The 15636-nt window shown below is 42.7% G+C and overlaps 1 protein-coding gene across 1 annotated transcript; it reads right to left on the minus strand.

Annotated features, from left to right (window-relative positions):
* Window positions 1–2821: 2821 nt before the first annotated feature.
* On the minus strand, window positions 2822–15309 carry STC1 (stanniocalcin 1). The gene is made up of 4 exons (XM_017549754.2): window positions 14916–15309; window positions 12764–12906; window positions 11845–12056; window positions 2822–5934 (listed from the first exon to the last, which is right to left on the minus strand). Exons 1-4 carry the CDS (start codon window positions 15031–15033, stop codon window positions 5661–5663), a joined length of 747 nt encoding a protein of 248 aa, XP_017405243.1. The 5' UTR covers window positions 15034–15309; the 3' UTR covers window positions 2822–5660.
* Between the last annotated feature and the right edge of the window lie 327 nt (window positions 15310–15636).

Consider the following 15636-nt stretch of genomic DNA (forward strand, 5'->3'; position numbering starts at 1 on the left):
AAGATGATCTGAAAGTCATGAGGCAGAAAAAGTCATGGTGTCTTGGAGGGATGAGGAGAAGTTAGCACCAACAGAATTTACAGTGAGTGGTAGATGACGGGCCTCTATTTTGAGGGGCTTAAAGTTGAAGTCAAGATGCTTGATCTTCATCTTCTAAGCAGTGGAAGCTACTAAAGCAAGGAAGTGAAATGATCATACATGAACTTTAGCAATATCCCTGCAGTGTGGAGGTCTCTAGGATTGGGGAACTGATTCAGGTACATTGCAATCCTTGGAAACTTGCTACTCAAAGCATCCTCTCTGGAGCAATAATATCAGTATAGCCTGGGAGCATGTGAGAAATGCAGACCCTTGGGCCTCATTAAGCCATTCTCACTCATTTTAACAAGGTCTCCAGGCGACTTGTACATAGTAAGTCTGAGAAGCTCTGACTTTGGGGTTATACTGATGGCTCTTCCACATTCGTGTAGACCCCACAGGAGGGGAGGCCTGCCTTTTTCTCTCATATCACAGACTCATAGACCATTCCATTCTCTGTCACCTCTGTTTTGGAAAGGATGATAACAATTTTTAAAAAATTAAATGTATTTCCATAATTTGAGAAGTTCTATCCTTTTGAACTGTGGCTTTTCAAAATGTTTTCAAGTCATGGATTATTAATGGGTTCAGGGAGGCATGCATAGGAGACTGTTATACCTGTGTTATTCTATTTTCTAAGCTCGGTGATGGGATGCAGGTGTTCATTGTTTGCCTTTTTTTTTTTTTTTTTGCAGGTTGCAATAATTTATAATTCAAATTTATATAATCTGGCTGGGCACAGTGGCTGATGCCTGTAATCCCAGCACTTTGGGAGGCAAAGGTGGGCGGACCACCTGAGGTCAGGAGTTTGAGACCACTTTGGCCAACATGGTGAAACCCCATCTCTATTAAAACTACAAAAATTACCCAGGCATAATGATGAGCACCTGTACTCAGGAGGCTGAAGCAAGAGAATCACTTGAACCTGGGAGGCAGAGGTTGCAGTGAACCTAGATAATGCCACCGCACTCTAGCCTGGGTGACAGAGTAAGTCTCTGTCTCAAAAAAACAGACAAACAAAGTTATAAAATCTTAATTAAATAATAATGTTTGGTGACCTACAAAAGGAAAAAGTCAGAAAAACATTCTTCATCTCAAGTGGTACCTCGATACTCACATTGGGGGTGGGAATAGAATCTAAACGGTGAGAATAACATTAATGTAAATGGTGAGAGTTACATATATTGAGTGCTCAAGGAATTCTTTTCTGAGGCTACTTGCTATATGTTAGACACTATTTTAAGTCCTTTATATGTAACACATTGAATTCTCAGTTACTCTTGGAACTGACTTATCATTTGTCCCTATTTTATGGGGGCATTTTCCTAAATTAAAAAAAAACAAAAAAACAAAAAAACTAAGGCGTGAAGATATTAGATACTTGGCTCAAGGCCACAGAGGTTGTAGAGGAAGTAACATTTGAACTCAGTTTATAGAAATCCTAGGTCTGTTTTTTTGTTTTAACATTATGCTATTGTGTAGTATGTAGTCTCTCTGTATAAATAAATATTTATAGAAGACTATAGATGAAGGGTAATAATAAAAGAAATGTGCTCTTTTTCTTTGGCCAAGTCAGAGTAAAGCAAATAAAATACATTTTTGGCCCTTAACTGACAATTCTTATATTATTTATTAGTTGCTTTGGGCATATCTGAACTTGGGAAAATACAGTTTGGAGCTAGAAATGAATGATGTTGAGAAAAATGCCCCCATTTAAATTTAAAATATGGGTAAAATCTACTCACATGTAATTGTGAAGATAACCTTCCCAATTAAAGGTATCTCTTATATAAGGTGTCTCTTGAAAAAAATTATACCACTGAAGCTACCCTTTTTATGTGACCAAACCCATAAGCATCCTTCAAGACCTAGCTGTCATTCTGTTGTGAAGTCTTTGACCATTTTTTTGAGATTGGGAGCTTTTGCTCTCATTGTCACCACTTGTATGATAACAGCTGTCCCTTGCTGAGCATAGGGTCAGCTGTTATCATACAAGTGGTGACAATGAGAGAATATTGTAAGCAGTTCACTTGTTTTATCTTCCCCTAGCAGCTCTGTGAGATCATTGTCACTACCCCCATTTTACAGAGGGAGAAACTGATGTGTTTTGAGATTAAGTAACTCATCTGACATCATGTGGTTAGTGAGTGACAGAACCAGAATTCAAATCCTTTGTTTTAACTGCAGAGCTTTCTGCCTCCCTTGTCACATTGATTCAGTTATCTTTTTCCCCCTCTTCCAACTCTTTCTAAATCATTCATTTAAAGTATTGAAGATGCTGTTGAAGATGCTGTTTTAGTGCTGGGGACACACTGGTGACCGAGCATGCACTCTTCATCATGCTTTCAGTCTAGGTGAAGAGTGGAGGAAAAAATCTTCCAAAAAGTGACAATAGCATAAATAAAAGACCTGGAAAGAAGACAGTCCAGTCTTTTCCAGAGCTGTCCATGTGGCAGGAGCATAGAGGTCACTGAACAGAAAGAAAGTTGGGTCTTACAGCTGAGCAGCCTGCAGACCTTAAAGCTTCTTCCAACCTTGTAAGGAGTTTGGGATTTCATCAGTGAGAATAATGGGAGCCACTCAATGGTTTTAAAGAAATTTAGAAAATGTGGATTCAAACCATATGTCAGATTTACATATTAACAATTAGTGACCTTAAAGAAAGGAGTTAGTCTGTGGTTCATGTTCAGAAATTCTCATTCAAGAAGTTTTTAAATAAATAACAATGAAAGACATGGGGGGAAAGCCAATAAAATGTAACACTTTATTATTTTTATCTTAGAAGGAATTCACCAAAGGCTTCATATTATGCTATGGCATCTTTAATTATAAAAATAAGCAAATAAAATAACTTGCATCTGTCATTACCATGATATGTTTCATAACCTTTATATGCACATGGAGCTTAAAAATGTAATTTAACAATAAATAATGACATATACCAGATATGCTCACTGTTTATTCCAGTACTCAGCCAAAAACCTAAATATCAGTTAAATTATAAATACATAATGCAAATATAATGGCACAAAAATGTCTAAAGTGCAACCAAATCACAAGAGAAGAATCATGCAAACTGGTCTAGGTCAGCCCCCGAATCACTCTGCAGCAAACACAAGACGAAGCTTTGGAAGTTTAAGGGGGAGTCGGAGGGAGTGGGGTGGAAGAAAGAGAAGCAAAAAACTAGCAACATTGTGAGAACTGCTTCTTTCTGTATGTGTAGATATATGTATTGTAGATACATATATAGATATCATTGTGGGGGAGAAAAGGCGGGTACCACGGTTTGAAGAGGTCACAGCGAAAAAATAAAAAAATAAAAAAATAATGAAATCTACTGAACTGAAAAAAGAGAGAATTTTGCTAGGAATACTCGAACTACTTATCGCATTGGGGTCCTGGCTTGGGTTTGCAAAATGGACACAACACACAAACTTTAATAGCTTTTCTGGTTCAGAGAAGTCAGCCTTGCCTGGGGGTGGGAAGTGTGGGAAGGCGGGGAAGAGTCTAACTTAGAATATGGTCTACCTGATTTCCACGAGGCTAAGGCAGTGTCCATAAGTTTGGGGACCTGGGGATGGGACAGTTCTGAGTATAAAAATGCCCTTAACAATCTGATGTCAGCACGCTTAGAGGCTGTGTGGGGACAAAGGCAGCAACGTTGGTGCTGCTGCTGCTGCTGCTGGGTCTGCTGCAATTGCTCTTGGTCCTTGAGCAGCATGTTACTGGTTTTAAAGGCTTTATGGTAAAGTTGTATTGCTTTTCATTTTTCTGGAGATGTGCCCTCTCTCCTCCCACCAGGATCCCTATCACTCGATTTGGTCAAATCTTGAGTTGAGCCTGGTTGAGAGTCAAGCACCAATAGTTTCTACCTAAGCGAGTTTGGAGTGGCCCCTGCAGTCCTACCCCTCCTCCCTCTCTTCCTCTCTTAACATTGACCTTTGGTGGGCAGTGACGCTCATAAGGGACTGTTGGGTTCAAGGACAGTGACCCTGAGAAACTACTGTTGTTCATAGATAGGTTAGTCATTTGGCTTTGGTGGTCGCCATCTTGTAAACATCGTGGCAGAAATGATCAAACCACCAGCTCTTTTTCCCTCTTCTTTCTTTCTTTTTTTTTCTTTTTTTCTTTTTTTTTTTTAATGATCCTACAGAGATGGTCCAGCTGCCAGGACTACTTTGGCAGGCAGCGTGCTACAGGACGAAAATGTAAGAGAAGTCTATTAAGGCTGGACAGCCCAGGGTTATTTATACTCTCTCAGCCCCAAGTCCCCCGGACTAAAGACCCAAAGGCTGGTTGACTCATTCCTGATTGATTTAATGGAAAGTCTCCCACCCCATCATCATTTGCCAGAGTACCAGGCACCGATGAAAGGGGACGAATCAAGAACTGCCACTTCCTAATATACAGTAGGCCTTATCACACTACAAGTGGTCCAAGCCCATAGGGATGCTCTTTTTGGTTCCAGAATTTCCAGTTGGATGTGACAGAGATCTTTCAGGATAGGTCTAAGTCAAGAGTAGCCTCTGGGTTGAGGTGGGCTGGGAGATTAACATCTTACCTGGGGTCCTTCAGATAAACCTGTTGGTTTTTCCTGTCTCATACAGGCCCATCTTAAGTTTCGATGTTGAATTAAAACTACTTCTACCCCCTTAGTTATAAAAAAGGCCACAAGGAGCATTTATGTGGATATCTGGAAGTGAGTTAGTTATTCCATTCCCAGGAAAAGAAAAATAAAGCTAAGTTACAAAACTAAATCTATATGCAATAAAGTTATTATATACTGCTTTGTTTAAGCAGAGTCCTCTGGAATTTATGTACAGTACATTAGTTTTCAGCTATTTATATTCCACAGTTAGACCTTAAGATTCTCTGGTTTTAAGACAATTGTTAAAGATACTTTTAAAGCTCTGAGCAGTTACAGTACATAAAGATGTTAGCTTTTTGTTTTTCATTAGATGCAAGAAGATGCAGGCTCAAAGTCTGGTTGGACAGCCAGGCTCAAGCAATTTGGTAAATGTGTCGGAAAGGAAATTAGACATTGGAGGATCAAGACCATAAGACACTAGCTCATTAGAGATCAAGAATTCAAATGAGACATTCATATTCGTCCATGGCCAGCACAGATTCATAACACGAATTCCATTTAACATCTTTATGAGCATTTAAGACATGCATTTAAGTAAAGTTTTCTTATCAGCTAACTCTACTGGGGCAACCATTCTAAAGGGATCCACATCGTCAAATTACAATGGCTGGAGAGTTACATGAATGTTTTGTGTTTGAGGGTAGGCTGAGGGGAGCAGGGGAAATAGCATGGCAGAGGAAGATGGTAAAAGAGGGAACTTTCTCCTGAGGAGAGGCAGAATGATCACATGGATTTTGTTGGTGGGAACACTGCCATTGCAGAATGTTGGGATATTGTTTACAGAAGCCTAGTTTCATGCAATTTTCTTTAAGGGGGGATAGAAAATAGGAACTACTTTAAAAAAATCAAACCAGGCACAGTACACTCAAAGTTGGTGTGTCAACACCCCTAAAATGATACTAGTTTGGTGAGGTTGTGAATAACCTCTCCCTGGTTATGCACTCTCATGGGATGTGCGTTTGATGTGGGAGGGAGAGTCCTCCTCCTCACCTCGGAGGTTCCTGAGGAGGACTTTCAGCTTCTGCGGCTCATTGGTGCGTCTCCTGTTGAAGTCAATTCGCGGGGGTGTTTGGGCACAGTGGTCTGTCTGCAGGATGTGGAAGAGGCTGGCCATGTTAGGCCCAATTTTCTCCATCAGGCTGTCTTTGATTGTGCTGACTGTGTCTTCATCACATTCTAGCAGGCTTCGGATAAGTCTGTTATAGTATCTGCATCAAGAAACACAGTGCATGTGATGGTCATCCAGTGAGAGCCAGGAGAGACCCAGGCTTTCATCTTGGCTCCAGCCAACACGAGTCCCTAATGGCCTGACCATGCAAACATCAATAGTTCATCAGCTGAAGATGGCTTTTGCTCTCTAACCCTTATGCCATGTCTCCCTAGTTTGAATCCATCTGCTCCTAGGGTTTACCACGCAATGCAAGACAGGTCTTCATGTTTAGCATTCAGGAGATTTAGATCACACTTTGAAGAGCAGCCTGAATGTGGTGACTGACATTTTTAGAAACAGAATTACAGAGCTAGCTGGGACTACAGAGACCATTTGGTGATTAGTTCAACTCTCATTTTGTAGAGAAGAAACTAAGGTGGATGAACTGAAGTGACTTCGAATGAAGTGAGTCCAATGCTCAACTCTGAGATTAGCCATTGAAAATGTGTGTATCTTTATTTTGATGCTTTTTTGTAATTTTCCTTTTTTTTTTGGTGGTGTGTGGGCACAGGTGTACGTGTGTGCATCTTCTGATGAAACTTCTATCTAAGGCCCATATTCTGTGTGCCATGCATTTTTCTACAAAATCTAATTCCCTTACCACGTTTTTGGCCAGCCTTGATAAAATACATGGACTGATTCCATCTTCAGCTCCCCCCACCCCCAGCCTTCAAAGGCATATTGTAGTCAGAAGGCCAAATCCTAGGCAAGAAGGATATTTAAATGGAAATATTGGTGGCTTTCAGGGGTTCATACTATTGTAATTCATAAATCCTTCTCCTACTGTACCAGGGTTTGCTAACCTCTTCCCTTTTTGGGTGTTTATAGATCTTTTACCCTCACACAGGCCAGCATTTGATGGTTTCGTGATGGCTTTGTTTCCCTGACTAGAGTGTAAGCGTACTGAAGGCAGGATTTGTGTCCTTTGTATTCCTCATAGCCCAGTGCCATCATGCTACATTGCCTTTTTACTGAACATTTGTTGACCTATTTCATGGCCACTAAGAAAAGGAAGTTTCAAGAATATGATTCTTTTCAATAAGTAATGATTCCCAGAAGAAAACTTACCTATAGTTTGGGTTTGGTATCAGTTACCGTCATATTTGGAGTGAATTCTTTAACTCCCAAGCAATGCAGCTAAGCTCTGTGGCTCTGAAAGGATTAAACTGTCTAGTATTTAGGGCATATCAATGATTTGTCCTGTTATTAGGGAAGACAGTTCAGGTATTTTCCAGTTTAGATTGGGATGTCTTTGCTCCATTTTGCATTGGCAGTTGACTTGTCAAAACCCATTAGCTCTGTGTTCACTAATAAGAGACGCTGGATGGCAGTGACCTGCAGTATTTATGTGGAGAGAACCTTTTCTCAGAGCATCCCAAGGATCTCTTGGGCCACAGGATCTTCTGCGAAAAGAAACCTGTTTACTTTCAATTCACTGCACAGTGCACAGGATCACACATCTTTCTAGAATAACTAAACCCCCCAGGGAGGTTCTTTGAAAGATGTATGGTAAATAGCATGGAATGTGGGTAATGAGGTGAGGTGGTCACCCTTCTGTGGCCTAGCAGAAGGAAGCTGGGGATTGAGAGGCAAGTGCAGTGTCTGGGTTGCTGACTCAGGCCTGGCGAAGCCACTCCCTCCAGGGAGAATTATATCCAGCTGTGGTTAAGATTGGAACTCTCTGGCACAGAGGAATATTTTCCAACTCTTTGGAATTATAAAGCACATGAGTCAAAGGAGAGCTCCTTTGGATGGGGAAATGGGGAGAAAATCAGTTTTGGAAAAACATAGAATAAACAACTTTTCACAAGCAGCTTCCGGCATCTCCACACCCACATAGATCTCCAGGCATCTTCTAGCTCTTGGCCTCTGCTAGGACCTGGGTCCTTGGATGGCTGTGTCTATTTCAGAGGCTGATTAGATCCTGGAGGGTGGTTTCTGAGCTCTCATCCCTCCAATAAGGACTTTATAACTTAAAAATTAACCCTTTCATTTCTAGAAAGAGCTGTTCATGCCAGATGAGTTCCCAAATGGGCCGGAAAATACAGTCTTTCTCTAGAAAGGGATAGAAAGAAATGCAAGTTCTTTCTTAGAAGGACTTGAAAGCTCGGGTCTGGACAAGGAAGTCCAGTACGCTTAAGGGAATTCAGCTTCTGCAGCCAGCTTTGCAGCATCAGGACCACTCCATTTCTTCAGGCCCGACTTTGTCAGAGTGCCTGCTCTTTTTCAGAGGGGTTCTACCTTTCAACCTTTTACTGTCGCTTTGTCTGCTGGATCAGATTGATACCTGATCTTGGTGTTTATTGACAATGACCCTTGTCATCCTGAGGGCTCTTAGTGAGAACCACCCACCCCTACTGGAATCTACCCTATTTCCCTCATGGAGCTTCTGTTCACTCAACACGGGCAGGCTAAGAAAGCTCTTGAGAATATAAAAAAAAGTCCATGGCTTCGCCAGTAGTTCTTCAAAGGCTGGAAAATTTGTCAGGATGCTTTGATGTCACCAGTGTATCAGTATGAGCAATAGGTTAACCAGTGCCTATCCAGTAAGGGCTAGAATAGGCATTTAACTCTGGGATCATGCTTGCCAATGACACAGCTCTTTCCTATGTTACCAAGTGAGATGAATTATTTAAGAGGTTCTGCCTCCAGCCAAAGTTGACTTAGCAGTCGTCACCTATTTAGTGAGCACCTTTTTGTACTATGGTCTTATTGTTCATATAGCTGTTGGAAGGAGGTGACCATCCTTTTAGGAGAGAAAGTACACAAATTTAATTGTGGACTACCATGGTGCACATATATTCAATTGTGCTGGATATCCTATTTTTGGATTGCGGCTATTTCCTGCAGGTTTTGCTGGCTGCCATTTTTGAAGTAGAAATCAAATAGCTTGGCTCAAGGCCACAAGAGTTCTAAGCCCAACTTAGTTATTCACAAGCTGTGTGACCTTCAGCAGGTCACTGCACTCTCTGAGCCTTTCTTCTTTAATCAGTAAAATGAGGCAGTTAGTGTAGTTAACCTCTGCAGTCATCTCCAACTATGGCATTCTATGCTTTTAGGGATTCAATACATATTTTTGTTCTCAATTTTACAAAAAATAGAGCAGCTCTGCTTACATCCCCTCCTTGGCAATGGTAGCTAGGACTGCTTAAGAAGATTCCTTTCTTTATCTTTATGGAGGATGGAGGAGACGTGTTGGAAAGACTTGGTAGGCTAAGTGTCCTGATCACCCAGCCTGAAAGGACCTTTTTAATTATGTTTCTTTTTTACTCACTTTGAAAATTCTATCCCCCCTTTTTTCTTGGTAAAGAATAAGATCAGATATTCTCCATAGCTACTGTTTCAGCCATGCTTACCCAAATATACACATACTGCCTAGGAACGTTCTGTGTGAGGGTTTATAAATAGTCCTTTGTTTCCCTTCATCAATATTATTCTTCTGTTTCCTGTTCCCTATCCATGCCCTAGAGAGTTGGAAGCTTTGTCAGTTTTCCCACTCTGGATCTGGGTTGGTCTAAGTGGTTCCCAAGACTCACGCTGCCCTGCCTGGCTGATCGGTTTTGCCTGCTTCCTACAGGGTTGAAATCATAGTTTGCAAATTCAGGCTGGTAGACACTCCAGCCACCTTTCTAACTTCTAGGTGCGTTTCTGTCTTGGAAAATCCCCTTGTTCTGGCTCCTGGTCCAGTCACAGGCTTTCGGATTCTCCCAGCCCCAAATCTCATGCTAGATAAGTCACAGGAAGGTGGAATGAACCTGTAACTACTTCCTCTTGCAATTCTGTGCCAATTGGCACCGACTTAACATGTGTCTATGGTGGGATAGAGGCTGGGAAAGCAGGATGTCTCAGGAAGGTGAACAGCTTCAATGGAGCAAAGCAAGTCCAGCATGGAAGCAGACCATTCTACAGTCTTGAGCAGAAATAATATAGCCTGTTAAAGTGAAATTTTTGGAGAAGGGTTGCATGGAAGAGTCTGGTTTTCAAGGGCTGGCCACATTTTTTTCTCCAACTGACCTTTCCTAATGGATCCCTAAGATGTAAGAGGGAGATAAGACTTTCTTTGTGACCATTTTCTAAAGGTGTTAAAAACAAGGCACTGATTAGAAGAAATAATGGCCTGGTTAAAAATTTACTAGTCTCTTAGATAAGTTGGGACCCCTAGTTTAGTAGCTATGTAATTCTTCCTAAAGACCTCTCTGCCTTTCTAATGGAAGACGCTACTTCAGATGAAATACAGAGACGAGTATTGCCTCAAAATTGGAAATATGCCATATTATAGATCATGATTTGTCACGGAATCCTTAAGGATCTAAGTTGTAATAGTGGCTTTGCTAATGCACCCCTCCCCCCACCTCCAACTACCATACAAACACATACTTTGTCCTTAGCCCGTGTCTGGCTGAGGATTCTTAATTTCTTTTCCTAATTGTGAAGGAAGTCTCCAGTAATTAATCAGGTCTCCCCTCCCCACCCCCTGCTCCTGTTTGCTCTGTGCAACAAAAATCTTCCTAGCGGGAATTTAAAACCAAGATTTATGTAGAGACAGCCCACTTCAAAAATGGTTTGATTTTTCTCTTCTGAGAAAATAATTTAGAACCCCATGATAAAGTCACTTCCAAGGACTAGAGAAGTGATTTTTACAAATTGACTTGTAGTTCTGAAGGGCAATCACCTGTAGTTAAGGGTGAATAAGAAATTTTACAAGCATTTGTGTTAGGCACTTTAACATTTCCCTAAGGAAGAGCTACTTTTCTGTTGCATGTATGTACATGACTAAATCACTTGTAAGTCCCAGAGGGACTTGGCTGTTGCCACTGTCTTAAGAAGGGTGGTGGCACCTGGCTAGGAAATTAATCAGATAAGTCTGTGATAACTCTCACGTGCTCAGAGTAACAGGCAAAGGACTGATCATTGTGAATATGTGCAGGTTTGGGTGGAGAGTCAAAGAATCATAGAAATTCAAGACTGGGAATCAAGTTTTTAGACCCAGAGATATCACAGGGAGCTCAGCTTGACCAGCCTGCACTGGCCCTGCCATAACTCCACACCAACTCCATCAGCATCTCTCAGTTCTTGCTGGGAATCTTTCCAGGCCTTGCACAAGAACTGAGGATGCCAGCTCTCTCATGTAACAGGAATTCACTCCTGGCTGGTAAAGACACTGAAAAGTACAGTGCCCAGATGTTCTAGCTCAGTGGCCTTGGGTGGTGTTTGAATACTAAGATGAGAATGGGATCTGGACAGCCACAAAACCTCATTCTAGGAAATCTTGGACTAGAGGAATGGGATAACATAAGGCCTGGAAGGGAACCTGAAAATGGTCTAGTCCAGCCATTTCGCTTTTTACAAAGGAAACATGAGCCCCAGGGAAGTGAGGTAGCTTGCTCTGGGCTACCCAGTGAAATCTCTGACTGTTTGGGACTGATTTGAAATAGATGGGGATTTAAAAGTCTGCATTATGACATTTAACCAGAGGGCTTTTTTCGTTCTTTCATTCTTTTTTTTTTTTTTTTTAAATCACGGCCAATTGTGCTGTTGCATGGTCATGGTTTCAGCCAAATCTGATGTCTTAAAAGCTTGTTACCAGAAACTTCGACATTCCCTTCAGGCTTATGGCAAAAAGTGCTCAATGAAAGAGCACCAAGAGATGCTGCAGATGAGGCTGGCTTTCTATAAGCTTCATGAAAAGACTTTTCCTATAACAGTAGGGGGAAAAAAAAAGCCCAAGCTGCTTAAACTGTCACAACCAATCACAAACATATTTTTTTTTTCCTGCAAAAGCTGGGAAGACTGCAAGCTAAAATAAGACCATGACTGTGGCAATTTAACCCTCCCTCCCAGTCTGGCTCTGCCAGCCAGCCACCTGCTCCCAGTCCCCTGAATGTGGAAAAGTAGGCTCAGTGTGTACCTGTTGGAGAAGTGATTGGGCAGCTGGACAACCTCAGTGATGCCTTCAGGGTTCCTCTTGGCGATGCTGCACATGTTCAGCCTGCGGTAGCACTCTTCCTGCACCTCAGCAATCATCCTTTGGAAAGTGGAGCACCTCCGAATGGTGAGGAAGACCCTGGAGGTGACCCCGTTGGCGATGCACTTTAAGCTCTCTTTGACAAATGCTTTTCCCTGCCGTGGAGGAAGGATAAGAGGGAGGTCTTTAGCTTGACCTGACAAACAGGATGCGCATACACATGAAGGAATTTAAGGGGGCTCATCTGGGCACTGTATTGTGGCCATCTGCATATCCTCGCAATGAGAAGATTGTGTGCTATAGCCAAGGATTAAGAAAAAATGCCCCCTCCCCACCTCCCTGGATTCCCTTGAGAAGCGAGATCTACAAAATGAAATTAGATGAGAGAAAAAAAAGATGAACCGTGATCAGCCATCCTGCAGCTTAAAAATAGTCATATTCCGACTTTACATTCTTGAGATTGAGACTTCGAAAATTCATATCAAAAACTAGTATGCTAGGTCATACAGAGAGAACTTCCTTGTTATAAGCACATTTTTATTTCCTCTCACAGAGGAAAATCTTTTTGGCTTATCACCCCTGCTGTTATAAGACAGCCTCTACTAGCTCTTTACAATCATGCATTAGAGTGAGTGGGGCGTGTCTTATACAGAACCTGTTTCCTGGCCAGACGTGTGCCTGTGTGTGTGCGCGCGCACACGTGTGTGGGCACTTGTGCATACACACACACTGAGATGGGAATTTAGAGTGGGGAAGCTGGGAAGAAGGGCTGGTTCCCTACAGGACTGGTTCCTAAGAACAATGGTCTAACACACTGCTAAAGACAAGCAGCCAGTGGGACCAGGGGTCAAGGTCTTATTACCTGAGTGTCAAATTTAGCAGCGCTGTACAAGAAGGATTTACAGATGTCATACATCCCATCTGTGTCACAGGTGGAGTTTTCCAGGCATGCAAAAGCCCCGCAGCCGACCTCTAGAGCACGGCTGAGGCAGCGGACCACTTCAGCTGAAAGAGATAAATGCATCCAATCTGGGTCAAACGGGGAGGGTGGCTGAGTGGGATCAAGTGCGTGCAGAGGTGGATTTCAAGGACATAGGGTCAGAAAAACTTATCCTTGGAATCTGTCAGGAGGGGCAATTGGTAGACGCATTTGAATGAGAAAGAGAGAATAGGCTCCTTTTGCTTATGAGAGCCAGAGCACATGATGGACAGGGAGGGAGCTCTCTCTTTCAGACACATGCTGTCTCTTTCATGTTTACCTACAGTTTTGGTATCTGGAGAAGGGAGGCTTAAGTCCTGAAATGCACAGTGCCTTTTAGCAATTCCATAGACCCAAAGGTCATTGGTTGGCACTTGAAAGCATGCAAAGGCAGGAGGCAATGCCTAGTGGTCAGGTCTAAGAGGTAAAAGGGCCAGGGGATCCATCTAGCTTTGGAAAAATGCACTCTGGAGTAAAAAGCATGGGATGTTAGTCTAAATGGCAGAGAAGACTGTGCCAGGAGTCCACTTGGAGACCCTTCTGCTTTCAGGCTTTTAACTTATCATCATATTGGCAAAAGGAAATCTGGTTTGTTCATGTTTCACCCCAACCCTCCTCTAGGACAGTGCTTAGAGGTATGTATAATCTTTTTCATATTAAAAGCCTTTAAAAAAAAACACACACACACACACACACAGGTGTGGAATAATCAGGCCAAGACACCCCTTGTGCAAGACTGGAAGAAAACCACAAAAAAACTTGAATGAGGCTTTCTACATTCTGGATAAGATCTCCCATAAAAGTAATTTCTCTCCCACAGAAGGGGGGTGTTCTGGCAGGCAGCTCTGCAAGAAATGATCTGCAGGCTTCATGCCATAGGATTCTCCTTTGAGATCAAAAGCATGGTTCAGTTAGTCTTCCGCACCCCCTCCCCCCACCCGCAGCCTCTAGGATGTTATAAGTCATTTCCCTAATTATATATTTCCATGGGTTTAAATTATAACTTTGCTTTAAGCAGTTTTAATATGCATTAGGGCTGCTATTGTTTTAGGCAAGCTCGAATTGTGAATCACTGCATCTCTATAGCAACTAAGTACAAAAGGAAGTGAAGCAAAAGCCCTCCTCTCGGCAGGGACCTGTGCTCTTCCAAGGGGATCATCATCTGCAGTATTTTGACACCTGCGATCTGATCTTTGCTGACAGTTGGAGGGCAGAGGGCAGTACTGGAAGGGGAACAAGTGGAGCCAGATAAGTCAAAAGGCAGAGGTGTCAATGCGGGCTTCCTAATGATTCTTTTCCTTCAGAAGCCAACATAATGCACAATTAACTGCTCCAAGAGTCAGGACAAAAGTGAGACCTTACCCTTGGAGAAACAGCTGCTATGTTTCACATTTTTTTTTCCCCAGGGGCTCTCTGGCTATGGGCTGCATGGACGATTGAGTGGAGCCCTAGAGAGCCGGGAGAGAGACAGGCAGCAGGGTTGGGGGTGGGACGTGTAGGGTTTTCTCTGAATCCGCCCTGGATTTGTCAGACTTGAGGGCTATGGTTCTGAAAATCAGTCTGAAGAGGGAGCTTTTCTGTGTATTTTCTTAAGAGGTAAAAAAGTCAAGAAGTGAAGAGGTAGGGTCTTAAGAGGAAAGGAAGAGGGATAGAATCAAACAAGCTAGGTCTTACCTTAGATCAGTTTCTGGAAAGTATAGAGAGTGCTTTGAAGCATGCCAACATTCGAGCCTTTCCTCCCCTCTCCCCCCCTCCCCCTCCAAGAGGGTACGTGCCAGATTTCAGGCAATCAGGCTAGGCTTATGCAATGAAATACCCTCAGCAGAGCGTCCAGCGTCTTCGTTTAGTTGCATGCGATTTATTAAACAAAGGAGCTCCACTGCCTAAGGCTATTGGATTACACTGTCAGTTTATTGCCATCAGGCATGAAGCACATTTATTATCAAGATCAGCCGTCACAGACACAGTTGCAAAAGGGAGAGGCAAATGAGGACAGCTCTTTGGGGGAGAAACCGGTCTTGGGTTTGCTGCTTACCTGAGTTTTGAGCCGCCACTCGGGATCTCCTGGGGCTCACAGAGTAATTCTGCTCCGCCTCATGGGTTGCAGAAGCACTGATCACCAGCACCAGAAGCACTGCTAAGTTTTGGAGCATTCTCTGAGAAGTTTCCGCTAAGTTGTAGGGTTTTTTTTTTTTTTCTCCTGCCCCCCTTTCCTCTTTCCCTCTCCCGGCTTGAGTGAAGATGTGGATCTGGATACACTGAAAGCTTAGGTGAGGATTTGATGAGGATTTTTTTTTTTTGTTTGCTGCTGATGCTGCTCCTGCTGCTGCCGCTGCCACTGCCACTGACACCTCCGCTGCTGCTGCTGCTGCTGCTGCCGCTGCTGCTGCTGCAGTCGCTGCTTCTTGCACCTCTGGCTTTTGCAAACTGGGGGCCCAAGAGCTGCACCCAGGGATTTTATAGCCGTTCTTATCGGTCCTCAGGATCAAGGACCAATCAGGTCCCTCAACTGGTCTGGCGAGCCAATAAGAGGGCATGCAATTCAGCTGGAGCTTTTTGACTTCTTAGAAATATTTTCCAGCAAATTAAAAGTACCTGCTGCCAATGTTTCATATGAGTGTGTGGCTGTGTGTGCAGAGATGTGTGAAAACGCTATTTTCATGGAAGTAAGGGATAACTCTGTATTGATGGAACTAGAGAAAAATCCTATAGAAATCTCTCCAAGTTGCTTTTTGAAATCTAGCCATCTTTTTTTC

Source organism: Cebus imitator, unplaced genomic scaffold, assembly GCF_001604975.1.
Source record: "Cebus imitator isolate Cc_AM_T3 unplaced genomic scaffold, Cebus_imitator-1.0 Scaffold221, whole genome shotgun sequence".
Lineage (NCBI taxonomy): Eukaryota > Metazoa > Chordata > Mammalia > Primates > Cebidae > Cebus > Cebus imitator.